At 41.4% G+C, this 24,446-nt stretch overlaps 2 protein-coding genes across 4 annotated transcripts in view; one reads left to right on the top strand and one right to left on the bottom strand.

Annotated features, from left to right (window-relative positions):
• CASR (calcium sensing receptor) overlaps positions 1 to 4,034 on the top strand; it is a 57,485-nt gene extending 53,451 nt beyond the window's left edge. The window contains exon 7 of the mRNA XM_087716465.1: positions 15 to 4,034. Coding sequence (XP_087572591.1) covers positions 15 to 1,444 — 1,430 coding nt within the window. The 3' untranslated portion in view covers positions 1,445 to 4,034. The remainder of the gene's footprint in view (positions 1 to 14) is intronic.
• A 4,399-nt stretch (positions 4,035 to 8,433) lies between these two features.
• On the bottom strand, positions 8,434 to 24,446 carry PEX5 (peroxisomal biogenesis factor 5). 3 transcript variants are annotated; one of them, XM_087716462.1, is made up of 16 exons: positions 24,329 to 24,446; positions 22,672 to 22,860; positions 21,555 to 21,590; positions 21,311 to 21,443; positions 20,789 to 20,926; positions 19,630 to 19,735; positions 17,354 to 17,444; positions 15,659 to 15,781; positions 15,338 to 15,430; positions 15,133 to 15,252; positions 14,188 to 14,331; positions 12,276 to 12,346; positions 11,626 to 11,841; positions 11,353 to 11,518; positions 10,328 to 10,485; positions 8,434 to 9,566 (listed from the first exon to the last, which is right to left on the bottom strand). In XM_087716462.1, the coding sequence occupies exons 2-16, from the start codon at positions 22,819 to 22,821 to the stop codon at positions 9,365 to 9,367; spliced, it is 1,947 nt and encodes a 648-aa protein (XP_087572588.1). In that variant the 5' UTR covers positions 22,822 to 22,860; positions 24,329 to 24,446; the 3' UTR covers positions 8,434 to 9,364. The 3 variants fall into 3 exon arrangements, with proteins under 3 accessions (XP_087572588.1, XP_087572589.1, XP_087572590.1); XM_087716463.1 differs by lacking the exon at positions 24,329 to 24,446 and adding an exon at positions 23,954 to 24,212; XM_087716464.1 differs by lacking the exon at positions 15,659 to 15,781 and having other exon boundaries at positions 24,329 to 24,445.

The raw sequence follows: 24,446 nt of genomic DNA, 5'->3' as shown, positions 1-24,446 counted from the left end.
TTTGTCTTTTCCAGATGCCAGCACTTGTGAGAAATGTGCTGAAAACTTCTGGTCCAATGAAAACCATACCTTCTGCATTCCCAAACAAATAGAATTTTTGTCCTGGACAGAACCATTTGGAATTGCTCTCACGCTTTTTGCTGTACTAGGCGTCTTCTTAACTTCATTTGTCCTGGGAGTCTTTACCAGATTTCGCAACACGCCCATTGTCAAGGCCACAAACCGTGAGCTCTCTTATCTCCTCCTGTTTTCCTTGCTCTGTTGCTTTTCCAGCTCCCTTTTCTTCATTGGTGAGCCTCAAGATTGGAATTGCCGCTTACGACAACCAGCCTTTGGTATCAGCTTTGTACTCTGCATCTCCTGCATTCTGGTGAAGACCAATCGTGTCCTTCTGGTCTTTGAGGCTAAGATACCAACAAGCCTCCATCGCAAGTGGTGGGGACTTAACCTTCAGTTCCTCTTGGTCTTCTTATGCACATTTGTGCAAATTGTCATCTGCGTCATCTGGCTTTATACAGCTCCCCCTTCTAGTTTCCGTAATCATGAAATGGAGGATGAAATCATCTTTATCACTTGTAATGAGGGCTCTTTGATGGCACTGGGCTTCCTAATTGGTTATACTTGTCTTCTGGCTGCTATCTGCTTCTTCTTTGCTTTCAAATCCCGCAAACTGCCAGAGAACTTCAACGAAGCCAAATTCATCACCTTCAGTATGTTGATTTTTTTCATTGTTTGGATCTCTTTTATACCAGCCTATGCCAGTACCTATGGCAAATTTGTCTCAGCAGTGGAGGTGATTGCCATTCTGGCAGCCAGCTTTGGGCTTTTAGCATGCATCTTCTTCAACAAGGTCTACATTATCCTCTTTAAGCCCTCCCGCAACACCATTGAAGAAGTACGCTGCAGCACGGCTGCTCATGCTTTCAAAGTGGCAGCCAGAGCTACACTGCGACGCAGCAATGTGTCCCGCAAGAGGTCCAATAGTCTGGGGGGCTCCTCAGGCTCTACCCCATCCTCATCCATTAGCAGCAAAAGCAACCACGAGGAGCCCTTTTCGATACCAACATCTGCAGAACCACAGCAAAAACATGGGTGCAAGCAGAAGGTAAGTTTTGGTGGTGGAACTGTCACCTTGTCACTAAGCTTTGAGGAGCATCAGAAAAATGCTATAGCCAATAAAAATGCAAAGCACAGAAACTCCTTGGAAGCCCGCAATAGTGATGATAGTCTCATGCGACACAAAGCCCTACTTCCTCTGCATGGCAATGAATCACTGGAGCCCAAATTCCAGATTCCCTCAAATCAAGAATCCAGCATCCCAGAATCAGTAGTGGGAGAAACCAAGCAAGGAGAACATGTAGAAGGGCCACCTTCTTTGTCAGCTGCATACCTGCGGGATTTAGTAGGCAGTGGCTCCATCAAAGAGAATGCCATCCATTCATAATCAAAGGAAAAGAACCAATTATTGAGCAATTTTCTCCTGGATGGAGAGAAGAATTGAACACATCTCTAATTCCTCTGTTAGACTCAGCAAGTTATATCCACTTTCAAAGGAAAGCTGAGAGAAACAGTTCCTTAGCATGTCTTTAGCTATCCTTTTAGTGCAACCGCCTATGGTTGTGGAAGATGCAAGAAAGAAAACTTTGGAGGGACAAGAAGGTATCTTTCCCAGCTGTCCTATAGAAGAACTTTTTTTCTTATTCTCCTTTCTACCACTGCAGAGGTCCAAGTCACCAACTTGCGAGTGTGTCAAAGGTTCCATTAACATGCTCTGCTTTTACATCAATGTACATTATCCCTTTTCTTCCATGTATATATTATTTCCCCTTTATATGTAAAACTGCTTAGCAACTTTACAACAAGATGAAACTTACTGCTTTACATAAAACAAGTCACACGGTTTGCTTTAGAAAATATTCTCCAGTACCCATGGAAGCATGTTAAATAATGTTCAGCCAGTAGCTTGAACTTGTAAAGTATTTAAAATTATAAATAGTGATATTTTAACACATAAAGCCATAGCAGATGCTTCATATCTAAAAAGTAGAATTCTGTGGTCCTCAGAGACATCACCCTGTTATCCAGTGCTACTGTCCTGGAGACTGATGTAGAAAATCCAAATTTAATTCACCTTGAAGGCAGAGTAAGGGAAGAGAAGCCGTATTCCTAGGGCAGTTTCTCAACCTTGGCAATTTTAAGATGTTCAGCCTTCAACTTCTAGAATTCACCAGCCAACTGAACTTCACATATCTTAAAATTTCCAAGATTGAGAAACATTGTCATAGAGAAAGTACAGAAATAGAGTGAAAATGTGTCCTTTTTTTCTTGTCAGCCTTGGATGGTATCTCTACCCTTAGCAGGCCTTTTGTGCATCAAAAGAGCTTCAAATGGAGAAGAGCAGATCTAAGAAGTTGTGTCCCCCACAAATTAGGAAAAAAAATATCCAAAAGTTTAGGAAATAAGAAGCACACAGCAGCACAACAAGGACAATTGTTGAGATAACCAGATTCTGTTATGAACCAGGGTATAGAACCAGAACCAGATTCAATTATGAAGTAAGCTAGTTCAATATAATATAGTTATGTTTTCAAAATGTATCAATTGAATCATACTTCAATAGAAAAAATATGCAGTTAGTTTAACCTTGTTCTGTGACTTTAGAAATTTTTTTAATGGGCAAATAAATGGCAGGTATAGTTAAATGTTAGGTTTTGCCACATGTGGAATGAATGTCAGAGATTGGTCACTCTAATGTCTGCAATTCCTGTACTTTAAAATGTGTTTTACAGACCGAAGTTGCCAGGCTGAGTTCCATAAGCTCCTATTCATACAGAAAGAACTGAGCAAGAAGCCAGAAGTAAAATTAAGTCTGATTGTAATGAGTTCTGATTGAATCTTCCGCTGGACCTGTATTTGCATAGCATAAGAGGGGGCCCTCTTTTTCTAAAAGTTCTACAGATTAATCACTTCACATTTTCCCACATACTGGAAATATTTCTATGTATCCATATAAATGATGCAAAATTGTGTGTACATTGACAAATGCAATGGAAAACTCCATTTGAGCTATGAGAGTATATTGAAGAGTGGCTGGGTTAGTGCAGTATGCTAAAGTAGGCATGCACCAAGATCTGGGCTGCAGGTGCAAGGACTGCTGGTAGCTGGCATCAGATTCAGAGAACTAACTTCTTCAAGGAGCATCTGGATGTTTGACGTCAGGTGTAGTATGTCTATGCTAAGCCCAAGTCAATTGCATTTTAGCTTAGTATGATGTGCAAATTCTGCCCAATTGCACTATATTTAATTAACCCCAATGAATCAAGTCATGGGTCAATGCAATATGCAGCCTTCTTAACCTGATTATCGTAGATTGCAAGCAGTTGCTGAAGTGAATCAATTGTTTGAGGGGGAAATGTAGATACTTCTCTGTTTTTAATGCCTTTTTATGGAGTATACTCTAGTGCTTTGGAATTAACTATCTATTTATTCACGGGTGAATGGGAGGTAATTTAGGATCTACTGAACGGTGGTGGGTGATTTGTAGTAGATTGGCAGGGATTTCTGGCTTCCATTCATTGAACAAGATTCACCAGAGAATGACTGCTCCTTCCCCAAAAATGAGAGAGCTAAAGTGAAACCACTTGGACAAACCATGAAACGATTTTTGCATAGACTACAGATGAGCTCTCTCTCAGTTATGGTACTCCAAACAAATTTCTGTGCTTGCTCAGCAGCTGCTTAGATGTCCCATGTTTGTGTGTTTATACACATGCACAACAAGAAGAAAAACATTAACCAGATGCAAAAATTAAAAGGAAATAGGGAAAAAAACCAAACACATACAAACACAGAAAGGCATATTAGACTAAATGTACAGTATAACAAAAAAGCCCAATCCGTAAACAGCAAAACAACCTTGACCTATTATTATTTATTGGACTTTCCACACATAAGTAGAAGACCTGTTCATATGTAGAAGGAAAACATATAACTAGATCCAAAGTTTTATTACTTTATCCAGGACTATTATTAATAGTATGTTGTTAATACTATGGCTTCTGTTTGGGAATAACAAGAAACTAATAAGTATACATTTGGATTTAAGTCACTACTTAACTTACATCTGACATAGTTATGAGAGACAGACGGTCCATCAGGAACTAATGTTTTAATACCTTTGGACAAAGATATTACCTTGGATGTAAAAGGTAGATATATTTCTCTGTGATTGCTTCAATGACGATAAGAAATTTGTAGTGGATCTCCAGTAAGAATGCTGGTGAGTAGAAGAAACTTAACATGGACCTGATTAACACCCAAAATCAACTCCCTTATCATCCTGCATACTAGTGGTGGGATTCAGCCAGTTCGCACCTATTCAGGACTGAGTGACATTGACTTGGTCATGACCACATGATCACCGATCCCCGCCTACCCAGTTGGTCATTAGGGCAGAGAACTGGTTGGTAAATTATTTGAATCCCACCACTGCTGCATACCAAAAGCTGTTCTTAAAAGTCTTGAAATCCAGTCAACTGGATTTTTTCATCAAATCTAATTTAATCCTGAAGTGGCAGATTTTGAGGGAAAATAAAATTTAGGTTACGATTTGGGGAGTCTTAACAAAAAAACAATACAAAATGGCTTTCAGTGTTATGTATATGGTAGTTAAAGTGCCCCTGGATTATTTCAAATTTCAATGCATTCTGAAGACATTAAATAATTGATGTGAGCTATAATCAACACAGAGTTATACTCTTTTCCCTTGAAATTTTCAGAATTCTTGTAAATATAAGCCTGGATGATGCAGACCTTATACCTCATATTGAGGCTAAAGAAAGTCATAAAATTAAACCTGTCTGTCCCAAATAGCTTAATACGTAACAAGAATTTAATATATCCTTACCAGAGCATTAAGGATTTTATTATTAAGATTATTTTGTATGGAAAGGGTCTGAAAAAGCATACCTTTTATCTGCTAGAAACCTCAGGGGATTTTTATTTCTAAGCTCACTGATGCTGGGGTTTTTTTTTCAGACAAAGAAATCTACATTCAGATTGAATGGTTTATTTAGGGCAGAATGGTTTCCACGTGCTAGTCCTGAACTAGTCCTGGAAGCCTTTCATATTAGTCAACAGCCATCTCTCCAACATGCATTAGAAAGCTTCCTTTGCTGTAATTCCACACAGCAAGTAAAGGTTGCCCTGGTTTGGTTCAAAATAAACAATAGGAATCCTAAGGCTGAAGACAGAAAAGTCATTTCATGTGGCTTTAAAATCTTAAAATATTCTTGTGACTTTAAAGTTGATTGAATGAAAGTAGATTGGTACCATTTGGGTTCTTCAACCAACTGTTTATGCTTGGTCATAAGGTGGATTGAGTACCCTATTTTCTTCATTGGATGTTAGACTCACACATATACATATATACACAGAAGTACACATACCTGCTTGTTAGATGTACTGTATTATATGTTTCAGATTTTATTCAGGAGCTCAAGATGTATACATAATATTTCAACTTCAATTCTACCCTCACTGTCCTCCCACAAGAAAACTTAACTGGCGGGGTGGGGGTGGGGAGTGTATGGTACTCTGTGAGGCTGATGATAGGACATTTGGTCTTAGAGTCATCCCAGTTCTATTCCAGGGCTCCAAGTTTGGAGAGCTTGGAGGTTTCCACTAGGAAAGCCACTAAGAAAAATACAGAGACCATGCCCCAAATGGCACTATTGAGTTATATATGTTAGCCGTGTTCCATATATCTCCTGAATATCTTAATTACTTTCTAGTTATTTAAAAATAGTCTTGCAAGCTGTAAGGATGATAAAAGTAATTTACAACAAGTCATAGTTTCTTTCTTGTGAGTGGTGGTCATGCATTTGTCACTGGGGAGAAAAACAGGCCAAATGCAGGTTTTCTTCCTGAACTCCTTCATGGGTAAATTTCTTTGTGAAGAAGTTGGGGGAGGTCACCATTCATCAGGGTAGTTATGAACCTTCCAAACTTGTCTAACCTAGTTAACATTCATTGATATCTTCATCTGTTTCTGCCAAGTCACACTGCTGAAAACATTGTGTTGGTTGAACAGGAACTTAGTTTCATATCTAACAAATGCCGTTTACCCACTGGCATCATACTAAATGATTTGTTTGCTTCCCCCACTTGCAGTTGGTGCAAATACCTTGAGCAATAATTTCTGTCTGCATGCCACTTTGCTGCACTTTCATAACAACACTAGTGATAATAGTTAAGTACTAAGGTCTAAGCTAGACATAACATTTTAAAAGGGATTAAAAATAAGTTTAGTCAATTAAGCTGCTTCTAACAATGTATATTAAAACAAAAATAGTTTCCTTAGTTCTTAAAAAATTCAATAGTTTCCCTTTGATCATATCAAAGATTTATCTAAGCCATAATCCTGTTTCTCAGAGCTATCCCACAAATGCTTCTAAAAGCTAAGTATGAAAACAATATTCTATTGTTGCTTCTCCCCAGCATAAGCAGTCTGATTCACATTTTCTACAATAATCACATGAAATGGCTGTTAAAAATGTCTTTATGTATCTGCTCCCCTTTTAAAGTCATTTGCACACATAGCCATCGTATCTTCAAATATCTTCATACATTTAACATGTATTCTAATTTCATGTTAAAACCTATATGGCTTTGCCATGAACGCATTCCCTCCCATTCCTTGGTCTCATCCTGAGCTCTAAAGTAAGAAAAGGAGTGATTTCTCTCTCCCCTTGTGCTCATTACTGAATCTCACTTCATTTGTTCTCTAAAACAAAGCTAAAAGGGGCAGCTTTGGAAGCATTGCGCACAGACAATGGAAGTACACCAATGTGAAAAGAAATTTAAGAAATAATACAGATTTTATAGGCAGCCAAAAGTTCAATAACTGTTCTAATTTTCAAAGGTAATACGTGGACTGAATAATAAAAAATAAATAAACCACTTCTGGGCATCACTGTAGGTTATAAATTTACCAACACCTTGCAACTGCACACACACACACACACACACTTAAAAGGGAAAGCAGTAGCTGAAGTGCAGCACATATCACCCCAGAGATGTCAGAATAGGCAGCCTTAACTATACCAGCTTTATTTCTACACAATGGCTCAATCATTCCCTTCACTCTTTTCTCTGGGCCATATAAAATGAGCTGTTTAAAATTTAAAAAAGGTCAGTAGCATAAGCAGCTGTAGGCTTCTGCAGCCAGCACTTGACCTTACACCACTAGCTCTTTATCTTTTTTTGTAATATACCACAAAGTTTCACTACTGGTTGTTTAAAGGGATGCCAAGTCTATTCTTGTATGTTACAGTTAATATTTGTATTGCTTGTAATGTTTATACTGTATGGCTGTGTATGTCCTCAAATCCTGAATTTTGAAGATGTAAGATAAGCTGATAATGTGTGTCTTTTGGAGAGCTAAATAAAAGAGGACATGTCCCAGCATTTTAAGACTCTTTTTTTTTAAACTTGCCCTTGCCCCCAAATCCTTCCAAATTAAATATTTCAGAATTACCTGTTAGAAACATGTCTAAAACTCATCCTAGAAACAAGACAGGAAACTACAACTAATATTAAGCATAAACCATTTAATGGAGGAGGGAGGGAAACCCTCAAAATTAAGGGGAAAAGCAGCTTCACTGATAAATGTTCGAGAGTTTGAAATAGGACCGCTTTACATATAATTGTTAATTGTTAATGCCTGAAGGAGTCAGTGTGCATCCTCTCAACTGTGTAATAAGAAAATCAGCATCGTGCAACTCTCTATCTATTCTACTATTAAAATGTTGGTGGGAGGGTCAGAAAAGGAAGCATTCAGCTTCCTCCTCTTGCTGGTCCCTGCCCAGAGTCAATAAAAATAGATAGGAAGCTGAATAATGTATTTTAGATACTGTCTGAATTTATTCATCATGCAAAGTCATAAATCAAAGGAAAAAGAAGGTCAAGATGAAAGATAACCCAGTGGCCTTTTTCATTTTGAGGTCTGGAAAAATCCTCTACAATTATTTCTTTAATCACCGTTTCTTGAGCTTTATTCCCCTTTTAAAGGAGACCTCAATAGAATAAAATGTATGACAAAAGCTCTGAAAAGACTGATTTTATAAAGAGTTCCAAATGAATACCTTCCAATCTCCCTTAAATGACCTTGGGCCTTAGCAACTCACAGCTTTCACCACCTGGAAGTGAGTATTAATATGGTTCGCCTAAACCTGAGAATGACTGAGGAGGCCAATTATGGCAGACATGAGTGAAACTCCTCAGAAACGTAGCTCAAAGTTGTACAAAAAGAGTGAATTATAATAGAAAGGGAGATTTTTTTTAAAAAAAATATGCAAGTTAACAGTGATAGTGGTTAGATGGTGGTCCCTGATGTTTTCTTGCAAACAATGGACAAAATGAAAACCTGACAGCTTAATTTGGCAGGTTTTATTCTTTCACTTTCTATTATACAAAATACTTTACAATTTAAAAACATTTTCCCAACAAAAATCATATACATATATTTATAAAGAGCCAATTACACCAAAGGGAAAAGCCTGATGAAAAGAGATAGCCCAACCACTTTATGGGGAACCGAAAAGGCAGAGGGGTAATTAAGAGAAAGTTCTTGGCCCACACTTTGCATTTCTGGTAACTGCCAAGTTTGCTGCTTCCCAGATACATTCTTGCTTTAATAAATACCCAGCTGCTCCTTTCCCATCTCTGGGATGGTGACATCGGCTACGTTGCTACTTCATAAGCAGTGTTCATTCCCTTTCTGTTGTCCCTGTAAAATTAGCAGCACTTTTCAAGTCCAGAGTCCAAAATTCATATTTTGTTTCAACCTAACGAAACCATCTTAACCGGATGTGCAAAGAACATCAGCATAAATACTCTGCAAGAGATTTAGCAGGTAACACTAATGTCCGTCTTCAAGGGCCAGAATTCCTTTCCTTGTTATCACGGAGACTGACCTATAACAAAAAAGCACACTACTTTTAAATCTGTGCCTAGAAGACACCGCTGAAGGGAAATCTAAATACTTTTCTGCTCAAGGGGCTTTTTTCCCCCCCTTCCTAAACTAAATTTTGCAGGCTGGGACAGGCACACAGTAGGTACCATTCCTTGCTGGATTTGCATAGGATAAGGAAGCTTAATTTTACAGATCCAGCACAACATGTAAACCAGTGACCTGCCCTAAAAAGGAGACAGAAAATAGGTGTTTATGCTGTTTCCAGGGACAGCTTGAGAATTAAAAGGGAAGCTTCCCTGACTCGGCCATTTTTGTCTGTGTGGGAAGAGAAAGAAGGGACTAGTATGGGGGAGGGCTCCTCCTGCATTCACAAGGGAGCCCATCCAGGAGTCACTGCTGAAGAGCAAAAGCCTGTAGGAGGGTAGGAAGGTCGTGGGCATCTGCTGCTTGATAGAGGTTGCTGTGGCCCATCATGGAGAGGGCCATACGGAGGGTGCTCCAGATGTTGTCAGACATGGCTCCCTGTTGGCCCCGTGGCCCGCGACTCTTCTGCTGCATCTGCAAGGCTTCCAAGAAGTGTTCTATAGCCTCTCTGTCAAGACAATGACAATGAAGGGAGTTAGAAGGAATCAAGAGTAGCTCACAATCAAGACTTGCCCCTAAGGCTAGACATGGGGAAGAAGAGGGAGCAATTCTAAGGCTTTCTTTTCCCACACACCTTAGTCGTTCTTTGCTGATTTTGCCCGCACAAATACTTAACTTTGGATCATTTTTTATTTGATTTTTACCGTCACCTTTGTTATTTTAAAGGTAACTCAAAGCAGTGAAAATAGCAAAGGCTCCTATTTACCCCACAACAACTACCCTGTGTGGTGAGTTGAACTGAGTGTGTGATTGGCCCAAAATCATCCAGTTAGCTTTCACGCCTACAGCGGGCGCAGAGCTCAACATCTTTTGGTTTTTACGCCAGCACTTTAACCACTATCCTTAGTAAATAAATGAACATGTATGATGTTTTGACTTTTTTGCTTAATTGGGTTCTCTTGATCTACTTTTAGAACTTGTGTGGAAAACAGATCATGTTTTAGATTGTATTTGTGCAGAAATATTGAAAGGGTCCGCAAACTTTTAAGCACCACAATAGATGAGACACACCAAAAGCCAGTGAATAAGACTTTTTGAAAGAGGAGGTGAAGTGAGTGAAGGCACTATGAGTCAACTGGGATGCCAATTTCTCCAGAATATTCTTTCAGAGTTGCCTGATCCACCGCTCATGTAATATCTCAAGTCTATGGTGGCCTCATCTAATCAAAAGCAGCAGTATAACCAACCTCAGCTTTAAAGCCAACTCACCTATGGGCTCCTAAATTGATACAACTAATGCCTAGGTTGTAACGAGAACGTATATAGCCCGGCTGCAGTTCCAGCGCCTGCCGGTAAGCAGCTACAGCTTCCTCACTCCGGTTCCCGTTGGCTAAGGTGGCTCCCAACTTGTTCCAAAGGAGATGATCCTAGAAAGAAGGAACCAGGTTCGGTCAGACATGGTAGAACTTTTGTTTTTCCTCCCCTCCCCCTCTGTCCCATTCTTCTCAAACTTTCAATACTATTTGCTTAGTCTTGATCTTTATCTCACCGTGCTTTTCTATAGTCCTCCCTCCCATTTTCCCCTTCAATAACAATCCTGTGAAGCAGATTGGACTGACAGCGATTAAGTGTCTTAGTCATTCTACATTTCTCTCTTTCCCTTACAGCAGATAAAGATTGCAGGGGAAGTATGATAGCTAAGGGGTTGAGATAACAACCAAAAAACCCAGCTCTTGGCTCTGCCATAAGCTTACTGGTGGTGCGGGCAGAGACATCTCTCTGTCAGATTGAAGCCTCCCATCAGTCATGCCCATAGGAAACAGATTCACTTCCTTTGCAAGATTGCGGTAAAGGCTGCTTGGGAATGACAGAAGTGCTCTAGCTTTAGCATTCGTAAGTGCTTCTCTTAGTTTTTACTAGAATTGGAATTTATTGCATTTACATGCCGCCCTTTTCCCCGAAGGGGACTCAGGGCGGCTCACAATCCAAGTCAGGGAAGGGGGTACAGACAAGGGATAAAAAAGACGAACATAACAATACACAATTTAAAAGCACACGACAACCATACCATTCGAGGGGGGGGGGCACTGAGATGGCTGTCGCATCGTGTGACCTGCACTTCGAAATCGATGGGGAAATACCAAAAGTGGTATTTCCCCATTAATTTCCATTTCACTTTTGGTATGGAAGACTCTTAAGAAGCGACTCCTGCAGTCAGAAGCAGCCTGAAGCGAGAAAGCAATGCCACCTTCTCCTACTACCCCTTTTCCTCTCCCCCCCTGTGCCTTCCTTACATTTGGCCGTGAGCTCAGGGCAGCAGTGAAGCAATCCACAGCCTTCTCATACTCGCCACTCAGGTTGAAGAGAACACCCAGACCGCACTGCACATCAGGGTCCACCACATCGGTGTTGCTACGGACAGCTGCCAAGAACAATTCCTTCACCTCATGAAAAAGTGAGCTGAGGAAGGGAAGAACGAAGAGACCGATGTGGTAGGAAGGGCAACCGCCAGTCCCATCTTGCTTCCTTTGCCCAGTTCCCATTTATTGCTCATTCTGAGGACTCACTCAGTTAGGAGGGAACCCAGAACACGTTTGGAGGAGCCCAGACCTGGGCTAGATTTCTCCCCTTCGGGTTCTTTTCCCATCAGATGAGCGTAGGCCGGTTTGTGGTACAGCCAGTCGCGCAAGGTTTCACATGCCTGCTTCTGCAGCGATTCATTGGTGAAACTGACAGCTAAAGCCATGAGTGCAGTGAGGTTTCCGGGCTGCAACTCCAGGCACCTATAGGAAAACCATACAGTACGTCAGTGGTTCCCAAACTTGGCAACTTTAAGACTTGTGGACTTCAACTCTCAGAATTCACCAGCCAGCTCTGCTGGCTGGAGAATTCTGGGAGTTGAAGTCCACAAGTCTTAAAGTTACCAAGTTTGGGAACCACTGCAGTAAGTGATACAACTGATGCAGCTGGTGCAACCCTACCCCTTTGATTTGCCAAGCCAATTCTATCTGCGCTAAGAGGAGAAACACCTGCTGACCCCACTTCAAAGGGCCAGCTGCAAACAATGGATTTAATTTTGTTTCAGCTGAGGAAAAGATGCAAGGGTACAGCTTAGGTTCACCCCGCATCCTTCAACACTTAGCATCATTGGACTTTGGACTACCACACTGGAAGGTCCCAAGGCCTCGCACGTCTGCTGCTCAGGAATGCTACTCACTGTCGGAGGGCACTTATTGCAGCAAGCTCTTGTTCATTCTCAGCTTGGGTGGTTCCCAGATACTGCCAAGCCTAATACAAAGAAAATGACAAAAACAAGAGTCCTGTTCAGAGCAGCATGGAAGAAAGGGACGATGTTTCTTTTCTCCTCACCATCTTTTTTGCCTTTGCAGGGGAAAAAAATATTGCTGGGGAGGAAGGGACGTTCATTTGATAGCACATCAAAAGCAACCAGCTGGCCCTGGGAGCCAGTGACTTAACCATACTCAAGCAGCTGCTCTGGAGAACGATCAGAATGGTGAGGTATAAGCAGGGGTGGGTTGCTAATCCCGTTCCAACCGATTCGGTTGGAACGGGGGCCGGCGGCGTCCTCGTGCACCTGCGCAGTTCACGCATGCGTCTTAGCGCCTGCGCGATGCTCCAGCTGCTCGCGGAGACTCACGCAGGCACTGTATGTGCCATCCAGCTGCTCGCGGAGAATCACGCAGGCGCTGTGTGTGCCATGCGCCTGCGTGGAAGCGCAGAAGCCTTCAAAGACCGGTAAGGAGCGCGGGTGGGTGGGTGGGCCCTTTGCCGTTCCCGGAAGTTACTTACTTCCGGGTTCGCCGACCAACCGGTTCGCGGGGACCGCCGCGAACCGGTTGAAACCCACCCCTGGGTATAAAGGCAAAATCCCAACTGGTGTCTGAAGCAGCAACTTCCCTCTCATGGTTAACCCAGTTTTGGGAAAACAATCAGAAATTATGAGCCAGAAGGTGGCACACAACCAGCCCTGTGCAGGAAGGAGACCGAAGAACTAAAGTCCGTCCTGAAGCAATTCTGATCCAGTTCTGCAAAAGAGGAATGTGATATCAAAACGGACTCATCTTCATCGTTACCTGCACCTGATTTTGGCTCGTAGTTTGTCGAACAGAAACGGGAGGGGGGGGAGGTTTGGTAAATTCCTAGGGAGGGGAGAGGGCTAAGGAATGCATGAGGGCCCTCTGCTGCCTGAGAGGAGATACCCACAAAGGTCAAGTCCTGAGAATTGTTGAAACTGCTCAGACAGTTTTCCCAAAACAAAAGCACTGCATGTAATTGGTGGACAATCAACTGTGGGAGCCTAGGGAAGGGGAGTTTTACCTATCTCGGTTTTTGCGGGAAAACCTCAAAACTGTCTTTGCTTCTGCTGTATCTTTGGATAGACCTTTCACTCTCTGGACCAGGAATTCGCTTTTTAGAATGTGCCAACTGGAACGGTTCACACATGAGTCCTTGGCACCCAAGTAAAGAACACACACTTCCAATTAAAAATGTCACAAAGGAATATACCATATTTTTCCGAGTATAAGACACACCAAGATTTTGAAGAGGCAAATTAAAAAAACAAACTTTTTGCACTCTGCAAACCTCCCAAATATGGCCCGTTTTTCATGAAAACAGGCCTGTTTCCCCCCCCCCGCAAAAAAGGGGCATGAATAGCCCTTTGGAGGCTTGTAGAGTGTTCCTGTGGGAGTGGAATGGGCCAAAAATGAGAAAAAAACAGCCCATTTTTTGTCAAAAAAGGGCATTAGGAAGCTTATAGAGTGCTCCTGAGGACTGGGGGGGGGGGCAAAATTGAGCAAAAAACAGCCTGTTTTTTGCTCATTTCTGCTCTTCCCAGCCCTCAGGAGCTCTCAGAAAACCTCCTACAAGCTATGTATGGCCATTTTGGTGAAGGGGGTGGGGTTTCAGGAGGCAAAAAAATGCTGTATTCAGTGTATAAGACCCACCTAGATTTTCAGCCTCCTTTTTGAGGGAAAAAAGGTGCGTCTTATACTCCAAATAATACAGTAATCTAATTCCACATGATCGGAGTTGCTCTTCCCTGCAGCACACAGGAGCTAAGCTGCCATTTGACATAAGCTGAGCGATCCTGGCCCTCCTTCACTCACCTCCATATGGTCAGGCTTTTGTTGCACAGCAGCTTCAAAGAATAAGACAGCGTTGGGGAGATGCCCCTCCTCCAGACATTTCAGCCCCTCCTCAAAAGGGTGTGGGTGGTCCCGTACAGGGTTATCTTCTTCAAACTGGTATCCCTACAAGGGAGGAAGAACAAAACATTAGTTGCTTCTAAAGGCTGCTCCCAGGGTGTTAGGAAAGAGATGGGACACTTGCTACTCCACAGCAGGGTTTGCTGCTTATTTAAGGAACAACAAGAGGAAGGATTAGTCCATCAGCTTTTCTCTTCTGCTTGCAAGCCCAGAGTGGTGCATCTTTCCTTGACAATTAATCAGAGTCTGAGTGTGAAACGGCACTGAAGGAGGCAAGTGGAGTCTTAGGTGCAGTAAGCAGAGAGCATCTTCTATCTCTAGACACATCTTCTACCTTCTGCAGGAAAATCAGCATAGCTCGCTTGCCTCCAAAATTATAGAAATGTTGAAAAACTAACACTTGTAGAGAAGGCAGGGGCAGATATCTGCATCTAGCCATCATCAAAATGTGCCCTTTGAACACTTTGCCAACATGTCCCCGCTGCTCGCTTCGGGGCCCAGCTTCTATTGGCTCTGGGGGATCCGAAGTGGAAAACCACTGAAGGATGCATTTGGATGATCACCCAGAGCCAAAATGCATCGAAATGAGAAAAATGTGGAGGCAGGCACAGTTAGCAGGAGAGGAAGAAGATAGTGCAAAGAAAAAGACACTGTTTATTCCATGTTATCTTTTTTAAAAATAAGGATCTATTTATGCTTTCTATAGACAGCATAACAGCTTGTTAGTTATCAACCTTCTTTTAAATAACATTTGCTATCCACATACTCACTAGTAAGAGTTGTACAATCAAAAAGAAAAGTGAGGAACAGAGAGGGCAAAGCACAGCGTTCTTTCCACAGCAGTACCTTGTCGTAAGTGGAGCTGGCAAAATCCTCATAATCTGATAGCCAAGGATGAGCCTCTGCGTCTCGCTTGGCCATCTCTTCCCACTCAGCCTGCAATTTGTCCCAAAAATCCACATCTGACTAGAGAAAGGAGAGAAAGAAAATATCCAGTTTCCTCAAATAAATGTATTAAAAGTGGCAGAAGGAGGAGAGCCATGCCCATTACCTCCACGGCAGTCTTGGCCTGCTCAAATTCTGAATCTGGCTCCAGCGCATTCCCAGTGTGTGCAAACTGATCTACCCAGGCTTCAGATGTATCCTAAAAGGAGAAGACAGAGATGGAAAATCTTTCAAATGACAGCTAAATAATGGAAAGCAACGTGTATAACTTTCAGGCTATTTTTACAGAATTATGACAGGAATGACTCTTGTCTTGCTCCTCATCTACAGATGCTCTGCTCAGTTCTGGGCCCCAAATCCACTTACTGGCTACATGGAGCAAGCTGCCATGAGTTCTCCTACTGAAAGCAGCAGCCAGGAATCGTACCTGCTGCTGAATAAACTCAGTTGCCCATTGCTCTGCCTTATCCTGGTCCCTGGGATTAATGGTCACCCGATTGGCCTCGATGGATACCCTCCCATCTCCAATCTGGCGAACAAATTTTAGGAACTGCATGAAGAAAGGAGACACAGGTAGAGACCATATCATTATTCATGTCCTTATACCTCCAAAATATATCTTTTGCCTGAATTAGCCTGCATCTGGCATGAGCAGACTTTTCAAGGAAAGGCAAGAGACCTGTTCAGCTTTACTGGGCACATGGGAATCAGTGGTAATTTAAAATAATTGCACAATGCTAGCAATAAATTTCTAGAAAACCTTCCAAAAAGGTTATTATACAGCCCAAAACCCAGGTTAAGTCGTGCTACAGAATTACATCTTTTTACTCAGACTCATCCCAAATTTATCTTGATCTGACAATAAGAGTAAATCTGGCCTCACAGTTCCTAAGTAATCCTTAAGAAAATGAATGCTGTTCTACCATGAATGATTGCAGAGGGGAAGCAGGGGAGGGTGTCTGCGTTAAGAAAAACTCCATTGTGATACTGAGGACAAGAACTACTAAGATGCCGTGTAAGGGATTCCCTGATGAAAGAGCAGAAGGCTGCAGCAGAGAGAGGAGGTTCTATTTAACCCCTCATTTCCTAATGGGTTTTACTCATAATTGCCCAGAAGGTTTCATACATGAACAAGGATTTCACTAGGAGAAATTCCACAATTCTATAGCCAGCATATTACACTCTTGGCAGCAAAGCACCAATCTTCTAAGACAGCCTTTCCAAATGGAGTTGCTCAGGTTCTTTTCTTTTACAAGAATAACCCTACTTCTCTCAAATAGTCTTCAGAACTGCTAGGTTGGCTGGAAGATGATAAATTTTGAAACCCAACACATCCAGAGGTAAGAAAGGCTATCCTTAAGAAAATCAAGAGGTGTAGAATCCTTCATTTTCTATATGAGGTAACAATAGTAAATCAATCCAACTAAGCACGAGGAGGGGGGGGGGAGCCTTTGCATTTCTTTTTTTCATGGGGTTGAGAGATGAGAAGCCCATAACAAGCCCTTTTCCCCTGAGGTGGTATTTAGCAGGTTCTGATCAGTTCTGATAAACCAGTAGCGGAAATTTTGAGTAGTTCGTAGAACTGGTAAATACCACCTCTGAGTGGCCCTACCTCCATCTATTCTCTGCCTCCCGAGTCCCAGCTGATTGGGAGGAAATGGGGATTTTGCAGTAACCTTCCACTGGAGTGGGGAGGGAATGGAGATTTTACAGTATCTTTCCCCTGCCACGCCCACCAAGTCACGCCCACAGAAATGGTAGTAAATTTATTTGAATCCCACCACTGCTCTTCCCTCATTTTTCTGTTACTGGTAGCCCAACCAGTCAGATGGTCAGCAGGCTGGAGAAAACCCAAATGATTCATAGCAATGCATACTGAGTGCTTTAAACCAAGACATCTGGAAGAAAAGACGAGGCACAAAGAAGCACAGAAGGGGTGCAGGGAGCTTGTGTATATATAGGTACACATATGGCTCTTGAACCTGAAAATGTTGATAGTTAGTGGTGTTCAAGTGAGTTACAGGACCAAATAAGCCAGCATGCACATACCCACAATTATTTTATCTCCAGCCTTACAACTATGCGGTATTCCTTTTGAAGAAAATACCAGTCGTATTTTTACCTCAGAATTATTCAGCTTGGGATCATCCACTTTTGCAAGAAAATCATTAGCTGTTTTTTTCAGATCGTCTTCAGGCTGGTATTCCTCATACCTAAACCAGAACAAACCAGGCAGAGTCGGGATAAACTAAAACAATGCTATGTTCAAAAGTGATTTTACCCATCGGTTTATATGCATATAAATTTTATAGATTTTTATTTAGTATTTATCCCAGGTTCCAGTTCGTAATTCAAACCCTTGTTTGAATTTTAACATAAAAACACAACATGAAATTTTAACTTAAAAAAAATTAACATAGATCAGGACAGTCTACAAATACCATAAACATAAAATAAAAAACAAACTCCAGTCAATTTCATCTACAGAAGAAAATTAGTAGAACATAGCCTCAACCCTTACGACATGAATATAAAATAACTAAAATAATTCACAAACTATAACAAAACTGTTTTGTTTCTAGGGAAAAATTGACAAAAGTCTAAGTTCCGGGCATTCCCTAAGGCGGCCCCTAAAAGGATCTTGGTGTTTACACAGAGACATGAGAGAACAAACAAACTTTTTATTATCCAGAACTAGGCAATCAAAAGCTTCAAGGAGTACACAAATACACTGATTTGTATCCAGAATAAACTGGCTCCTAAAGGATATTTTAAACTCTGAAAAAATGTGTTTTACGTATCTAGCCCAGGTCAATCTAGTAGCTTAGTTCAACTGGTCCCTTAGTTTAGATATACCACCATGTATGAAGTCTAGTTGTATACAATCCAAAAAGAGAATGCAGCTGGGAATCAATCCAAATGAAAAGGTAGCACAGATACCACCTTAACATCCAAAGATAAGTCTGGATTTAATGCTATCTTGAATTGTCTACAAGGTCCTTCAAGGGAGATGCAACAATTATCTCTATTTAGATAAATTTCCTACATTAACACTGCCATTTATTTGACTGAACTCACTTGATAAAACTCCATCTCCTCTATTGATCTTAGTCACTGAATACATAGTGAAACCTGAATCTGAGCAGAGCTGAAATATAAACTGAATTCGATCTTACCCCAAATCCTTAGATAACCTCATTCAGTATTTCAACTGGATGCCAAATTCAGCACCACAAATACCATGAAGCACATTTTGCAAACATTTGTCTAGATATGAATATATGGGTCTCTGGAATACAGTACACCCACCCACTGTCTGAAAGTTGCTCCTATTGGATACTGCATCAAATTGTCTTTGACATCAGTTTCTAATTCTGCTTTCTTCACAGAAGGTGGGGGCAAGCTCTAAAATGAATTGCCATCAGAGTTTATGCAAGCAGCCCTCTTTGCTAATTCACTACTTAAGAGGAGTGCAAGAGATAAGGCATGGCTGCATTTGAACGTGTATGTCCGACTTTATATGTATTATAACTCCACCTTGAACATATATCACATACAGGGTGTTTACTTTTTTGTCTTCAGAACAAGTTGGCTTTTAACTCTTCAAAATTGCCGAATCTAATCCATCTTCAGAATATTTCATATATTTATCAAGAAAGAGACAATATACAGCATGGTTAGTCAGGCAGTCAGGAATAGAAACCCAATGGACTTAAGAAAATGCTGTACAGGTAGTCTTCAACCTATGACAATTGAACCCCAAATTTCTGTTGTTAAATGAGACATCTGTTAAGTGAATTTTGCCCCTTTTTTCAACCTTTCATGCCATAGTTGTTAAGTGAATCACTGTAGTTGATAAGTTAATGGTCCGGTTGTTAAGTGAATCTGGCTTCCCCATTGACTTTGCTTGTCAGAAGGTTGCAAAATGTGATCACCTGACTCTCAGGACCCTGCAATGGTCATAAGTATAAAACATTGCCAAGCATCTGAATTTTGATCACATGACCATGGCGATGCTGGAAAGGTCGTAACTTTGAAAAATGTCATAAGACACATTTTTCAGTGCTGTTGTAACTTTGAAGTGTCACCAAATGTTGTAAGTTGAGGACTACCTGTACTTCTTTCCAATGTGACAGGGCTAATATGGGACAACAATTCAGTAAACTTGGAAGATCCTCCATTGTTTAGAATCTCTTTCATAAATTCTGTCCCACTATTAAAAATCCTCTGAACTGAGGATCATTTGATCCCAGCACTCCTGTTGCTGCTGGATTTCCAGAAAGATAAGCTGCTGTATGGTACCAATTTTTAATTTGGAAAGCCTTACCAGGCATCTCAATGAGATTCTGTCCAAGGAGTTCACATGTAATTATGGGAAGAAGACACAGAGATACTTACCATTTATCAGCCGAGGTCTGATCTTCTGATTCACCTAGCCACAGCTTCTCCTCTGACTGCTCCAAATACTCTTCTGCCCATTTGGCAGGAGATACGGATAATGGATCTATGTAGAAATGGGATAAAAGTAAGTTAACTAAAAAGCCTGGGAAAAGGAAGAAGAGGCACTGAGAGGCAACAAGCGTTATCAAGCATCATTGCACATAAATACCTACTATCCTACTTCAATTATCCTAGCTAATGCCCTAGAGCTAATACCCTAGCTAATACCCAAAAATATGAGCTATTACATAAAGTTATGTCATAGTCTTCCAGCTGGGACACTGTTATCTTAGTCACCATCACCCATTTTAATCTGGAAAAAGTTCAGAGAAATGCAACTGGGATTGGGAAAATGATTTCGAAATCAGGAAGGCACAGAGATAAGACTGAAGCAGAGCCCCAGTAGCCATTCTGCCTTGTCTACCAAGGCAAAGGGGGGGGGGGGTGACTTGCAACATATTAATTTGGACTAATTTTAATAAGACTAGATAAAACATTTAACTATGCAAATAACTATAAAACAGGACAAGATTCCAAGAAAGTTTATCACACAATCTTCCTTCTCTAAGAGGTAGTGCAATTGTACCTTTAAGACCCTGTTGAAAAATTATCGGTCTATTCAGAATGCCATTTATGTATTCAAGGAAACTCTAGTTGAGCAAATCATATGCTACAAAAACATGTATTCAGGTGGCACATGATTGTTATTTTAACTGTAACACAGAGTTTATTATTAGATTTATATCCTATTTTTTTCTCTAATGCAAAGTAGTTTACATGGGGTTCTCCCTTTTATCCCATGGCTAAGAATGGAATTAAACCTGAATCCCTTTGTTACTACGCTATACTGATCTTTCAAAACGTATTTTTCTAGAAACATGTTTTCCAGAAAAACAGACTTAGTCTTCAGAAGGCAAGACAGAAGACAAAAAGGAGTGCCAAGAAGAAGGTAAACAAGAATTGCATGGGGAAAAGGAGATATACTTTAGCACTATGCAGGAAAGATCCTTTATACTGCCAATCCTGCATCCATTCCGTTTACAGGTGCTTTGGATTTTCCCAGCCTGTTCCATTAGATGCAACAGAGATGCCCACATCTTCCCAACAGCAGCCTTACCTGTAACCTCGGCAATGAACTCCTGAGACCAATCGGCATCATCATCATCTGCGCCGGAAACATCAACTGCATTATCAGATGCACCAAGGAAGTCCTGGGCCCAGTTCTCCGAGAGAGCCAGCGCTGCCACCCCTGGAGCTGAGGAACAAGAATGAGTCCCAATAAGTGTCCCAACACACTCACCAACCCATACAGGTGAGACCACTACCAAACTGCTTTTTTCTATAATTCACAGCACTCTCCATCTCTTTTTAGAAACAAAAGACCAGAGCCTGTCCTACTCCAAGTGTCCTAGATCTGATACTTGGCTATTTTTGACACCCATCTGTATTCGCTAACCTCCCCCCCCTTCCTCTCAATATGTTCATAGCATATTTCAGCCTTTTATTATTATATTGTTGGTATTTTGTTCCTCCAAATCAGCATTATTAGCCATCTGGGAAAGGTTTTGTACTTTTAAAATAAAGATATAATGCCCATCTTTGCCCAGAAGGTGTTTGGCTCTTCCCTGTTCACATTTACCTCTCTGTGGGGCCTGTCGGAAATTAGATTGCTCAATTTCCTGCATCTCAGCCAACAGATCATCCATCTTGAATGTTTGTGGGCCGCGGGAGAGCATGGGGCCATTCTGCTCTTGAAGGAACTCTGCCACCAGCTGTCAGAGAAAATGATACAGGAAATTTGCATGTTACAGGATAGAAATAAAGTCATAGAACAAGTCAGAGGTGGCAAGGAAGATAGAAACAAGACATATGGGAAGGCTTACATCATCTTCCGTGGCTCTTCCAAGAGGTTTGGGCACCTAGAAAACAGAAGAGATGTGGTAATTGTTTTGAGCTTCCTCTTCCCTCTGAGGTCCCATCTCACTTTGGTCTTGTACAACTCTTTAGACAATGGGAGTGGTCAAGTTTAAACCAGATGGAACTGTACATGGGGAAAAAAGATATAACTGTGGTTTCAATCTGTCCACCCATCCTCAAGGAAAGAGCTCTGCAGGTCTAAATATGGGAGATTCAGGTTATTGGCAATACTTATTACCATTTTTCCAATTCCATCCATTCATTATGGATGTGAAGCTAGCTTGGCCTGAATAACAGTGTGCCTACATAAAATATCTGTGGCAAATATGAGATTTGAAGCAGGAATTTTCCAGATCAACTTTTAACCAGCTCTTGAAACTGCCACTGTGAAAAAAAATATTTTTGGGAAGTCTACTGACCCTAAGTATGTAGCAATAACTACCCTATAAGAAACCTAAAACCATTCCAAGCCACACTATTCCACAATCTTGATTCACGGCTGAATTTATATACTATATTAAATCACATTTTAATGATAATTTGTTGAATAAGCCACGATGGCTGAGTTAACTCACTGTGCTAAACTACACCAATTACAGTTTAGTGCAATTATAAACTCAAACATGAAAGTATTTTATACCTAAAATTCCTAATTAAATGGCAGTACATTATGACTGTGACAAAGAATGAAAAAAAAATAAAACACATATCTTCAACCTATCAATTCAGAGACAGTTTCTAAAAGTACAGCGAACTGTAAGAGCCGACTAATAAGTCGTGAATCAAACAAAGGTGAAATTCATACTCTTTAATGCAATTAAAAAATAGATGCAAATAGGAAAAAATATTCTGGACAAAACTGAAGAAAATGCAAGTCAACAGAGACAACAGACAAGATGGATGTATGGCATCAAAGTGATTAGCAGAAAGTCCAGAAATGGGACATGAATCAACATGCTGAATGTTTTGTACCATCACCAGAAGATGAATTAGTTTCAGGGCCCCTAATATTCTAAATCAGCTTTATACCTATTGTAAGACAGAGCAATAGAACCCTAAACAGACTAAGTGTGTTCAACTTACCACATCTGCTACTGGGCCAGTGGGAGGCCACACTAGGGAGCCCTGGAGTCCTTCTTGTTGCAGGCCCTTGTCCTGAGTGAAGTGGCTAGCTAGCTTCATCAGAGGATTAGAGCCCCCACACTCTGGCTCCACCAACTCCCTCATTGCCATGGTAGGTGGTGGAGAACGTGACACCCACACGACCCTCACCTGTCCAAAGAATAAACAGTTGCACAGGTTATATTTATTTACAATATATATAAAATTGTCTGCATGATTAGATTACCTGGTTGGGCAGCTTCAAAAAGGATCACGGAGTGCAACTGCTGCAGCAGATGGAACAGAAACCTCAATTTCCCTGCTAGGAGTAATGAATTTTGGAGCACCATTCCTAAAACCTATCTAAGTATAAGTATAATCTTTATTAAATACAACAAAATTGGTTCTAAGTCCTATCCAGATTTATCCATATATTTACTTACTTTATATGTGTGCTTACCTATTTACATATAATATATAATATATAGTTTTATTGTGATTAATGATGACATTAGTTAACGACAAAGGAAAACCCAGGAAGTGTCAGCTAACTAACTATTATTGCCCAAAATGACAATCAATGAATTATGGTTTGTTACCTTGCCATATCAGATATTAGATCAGTGAGCAGATGTTTGGTCTTTGGCCAGCATAAGAAATGGTGCAGCTCATCATTTAATATAACATCACAATGCCAGGCTCATTAATCCAAGCCCTCTCCCCCGCCCCCACACACACACGCACACACAGTAACCACAAATGCTGGCGCTCAGACCCAACTATTATTGTTAGCATGGTACTCAAACACCACTTACACTGACATTATTACTGTTTAGTGGGGTTTACTGGAGTTTATATAAAGCAGCAAAGCACACACTATGGCTGTCAAAGCACAGTGCCTGTGTTCATACAACATGCTAAGGCAAATTATGGTGATTAGCATTTGGTTTAGCATGTTGCACAACTCTCGGCTTAAAGCTCTACAATTACAAGCCACTCCAAACTACATTTTACGCACACCCCCACAAATGAATTAAGTGACTCTAACAAACACATCTCACGCAGACGTATTAACGTCGGTAGAGAGCATTCCCTTTCCAGCATACGTCCATTCAGTAACAAAATCTAAGCTAAGTTCTCCTCTCCAGTGGGCTACCCGCCACTGAACCATCACCAGGGGCAGGCAGTGCTGTATACACGCATCTTGATCACTTCATAAAACCCGAGGAGCGAGCTAGACTGAAAGCCAAGTTCTGGAGCTTACCCAGGACGGTGTCAATTGAGACTCCAATAGGCTTTCTATACTATCCTAACAGGCGGCGCTGGGGAAAAACCCCCGAAAGCGAGGGCGCAAGCCGGACTTGATTTCAGGAACCTCCTGGACTCTGCTGCACGCCTGGCTGAGTAGCCAGTCGCCGCCGCCGGGAAAGCTTTGGGGATGAAGCCAACCAGCTCGCCAGGCTTCCAAGGCCTTGCTGCTCCTCTCTACTTCAGGGCTGGCATTTCCCAGCAGCCGTATGGAGTCCTTGCGAAGGATCAGCCCCTCCTCCCCCTAATGAGTCAGATTGGGTCGCCGAACAACCTGGGGTACGTACGGGGAATCTCCCTTTCCCCTCCCACTATCCAATGCAATACGTACCTGCACGTCCCCGTGTCTGCTTCGTTCCTACAACATTCGCAAAAAGAAGGAAGGAGGCGGAGCCTGTCCTTAAAGGGCCAGCGCCGCAGTAACTGCAATGGGGAAGCAACGCCGTCTC

This window comes from Thamnophis sirtalis, unplaced genomic scaffold (genome assembly GCF_051295495.1).
Source record: "Thamnophis sirtalis isolate CommonGarterSnake01/CBP01778 unplaced genomic scaffold, rThaSir2_p1.2 scaffold_5, whole genome shotgun sequence".
Lineage (NCBI taxonomy): Eukaryota > Metazoa > Chordata > Lepidosauria > Squamata > Natricidae > Thamnophis > Thamnophis sirtalis.
The sequence above is the reverse complement of the archived record's forward strand: the minus strand, read 5'-3'. Positions and strand labels throughout refer to the sequence as shown.

Bases quoted from the DNA above. Each gene is read 5' to 3' on its own strand.
- PEX5 (XM_087716462.1), bottom strand. From the start codon at position 22,821: ATGGCAATGAGGGAGTTGGTGGAGCCAGAGTGTGGGGGCTCTAATCCT. The intron at 17,445-19,629 runs GTAAGTATCTCT...GTTCTGGTTTAG, and splicing joins CAGACCTCGGCTGATAAATG to GTATGAGGAATACCAGCCTG. The intron at 14,332-15,132 runs GTACTGCTGTGG...CCTCCCTTGTAG, and splicing joins CCAGCTCCACTTACGACAAG to GGATACCAGTTTGAAGAAGA.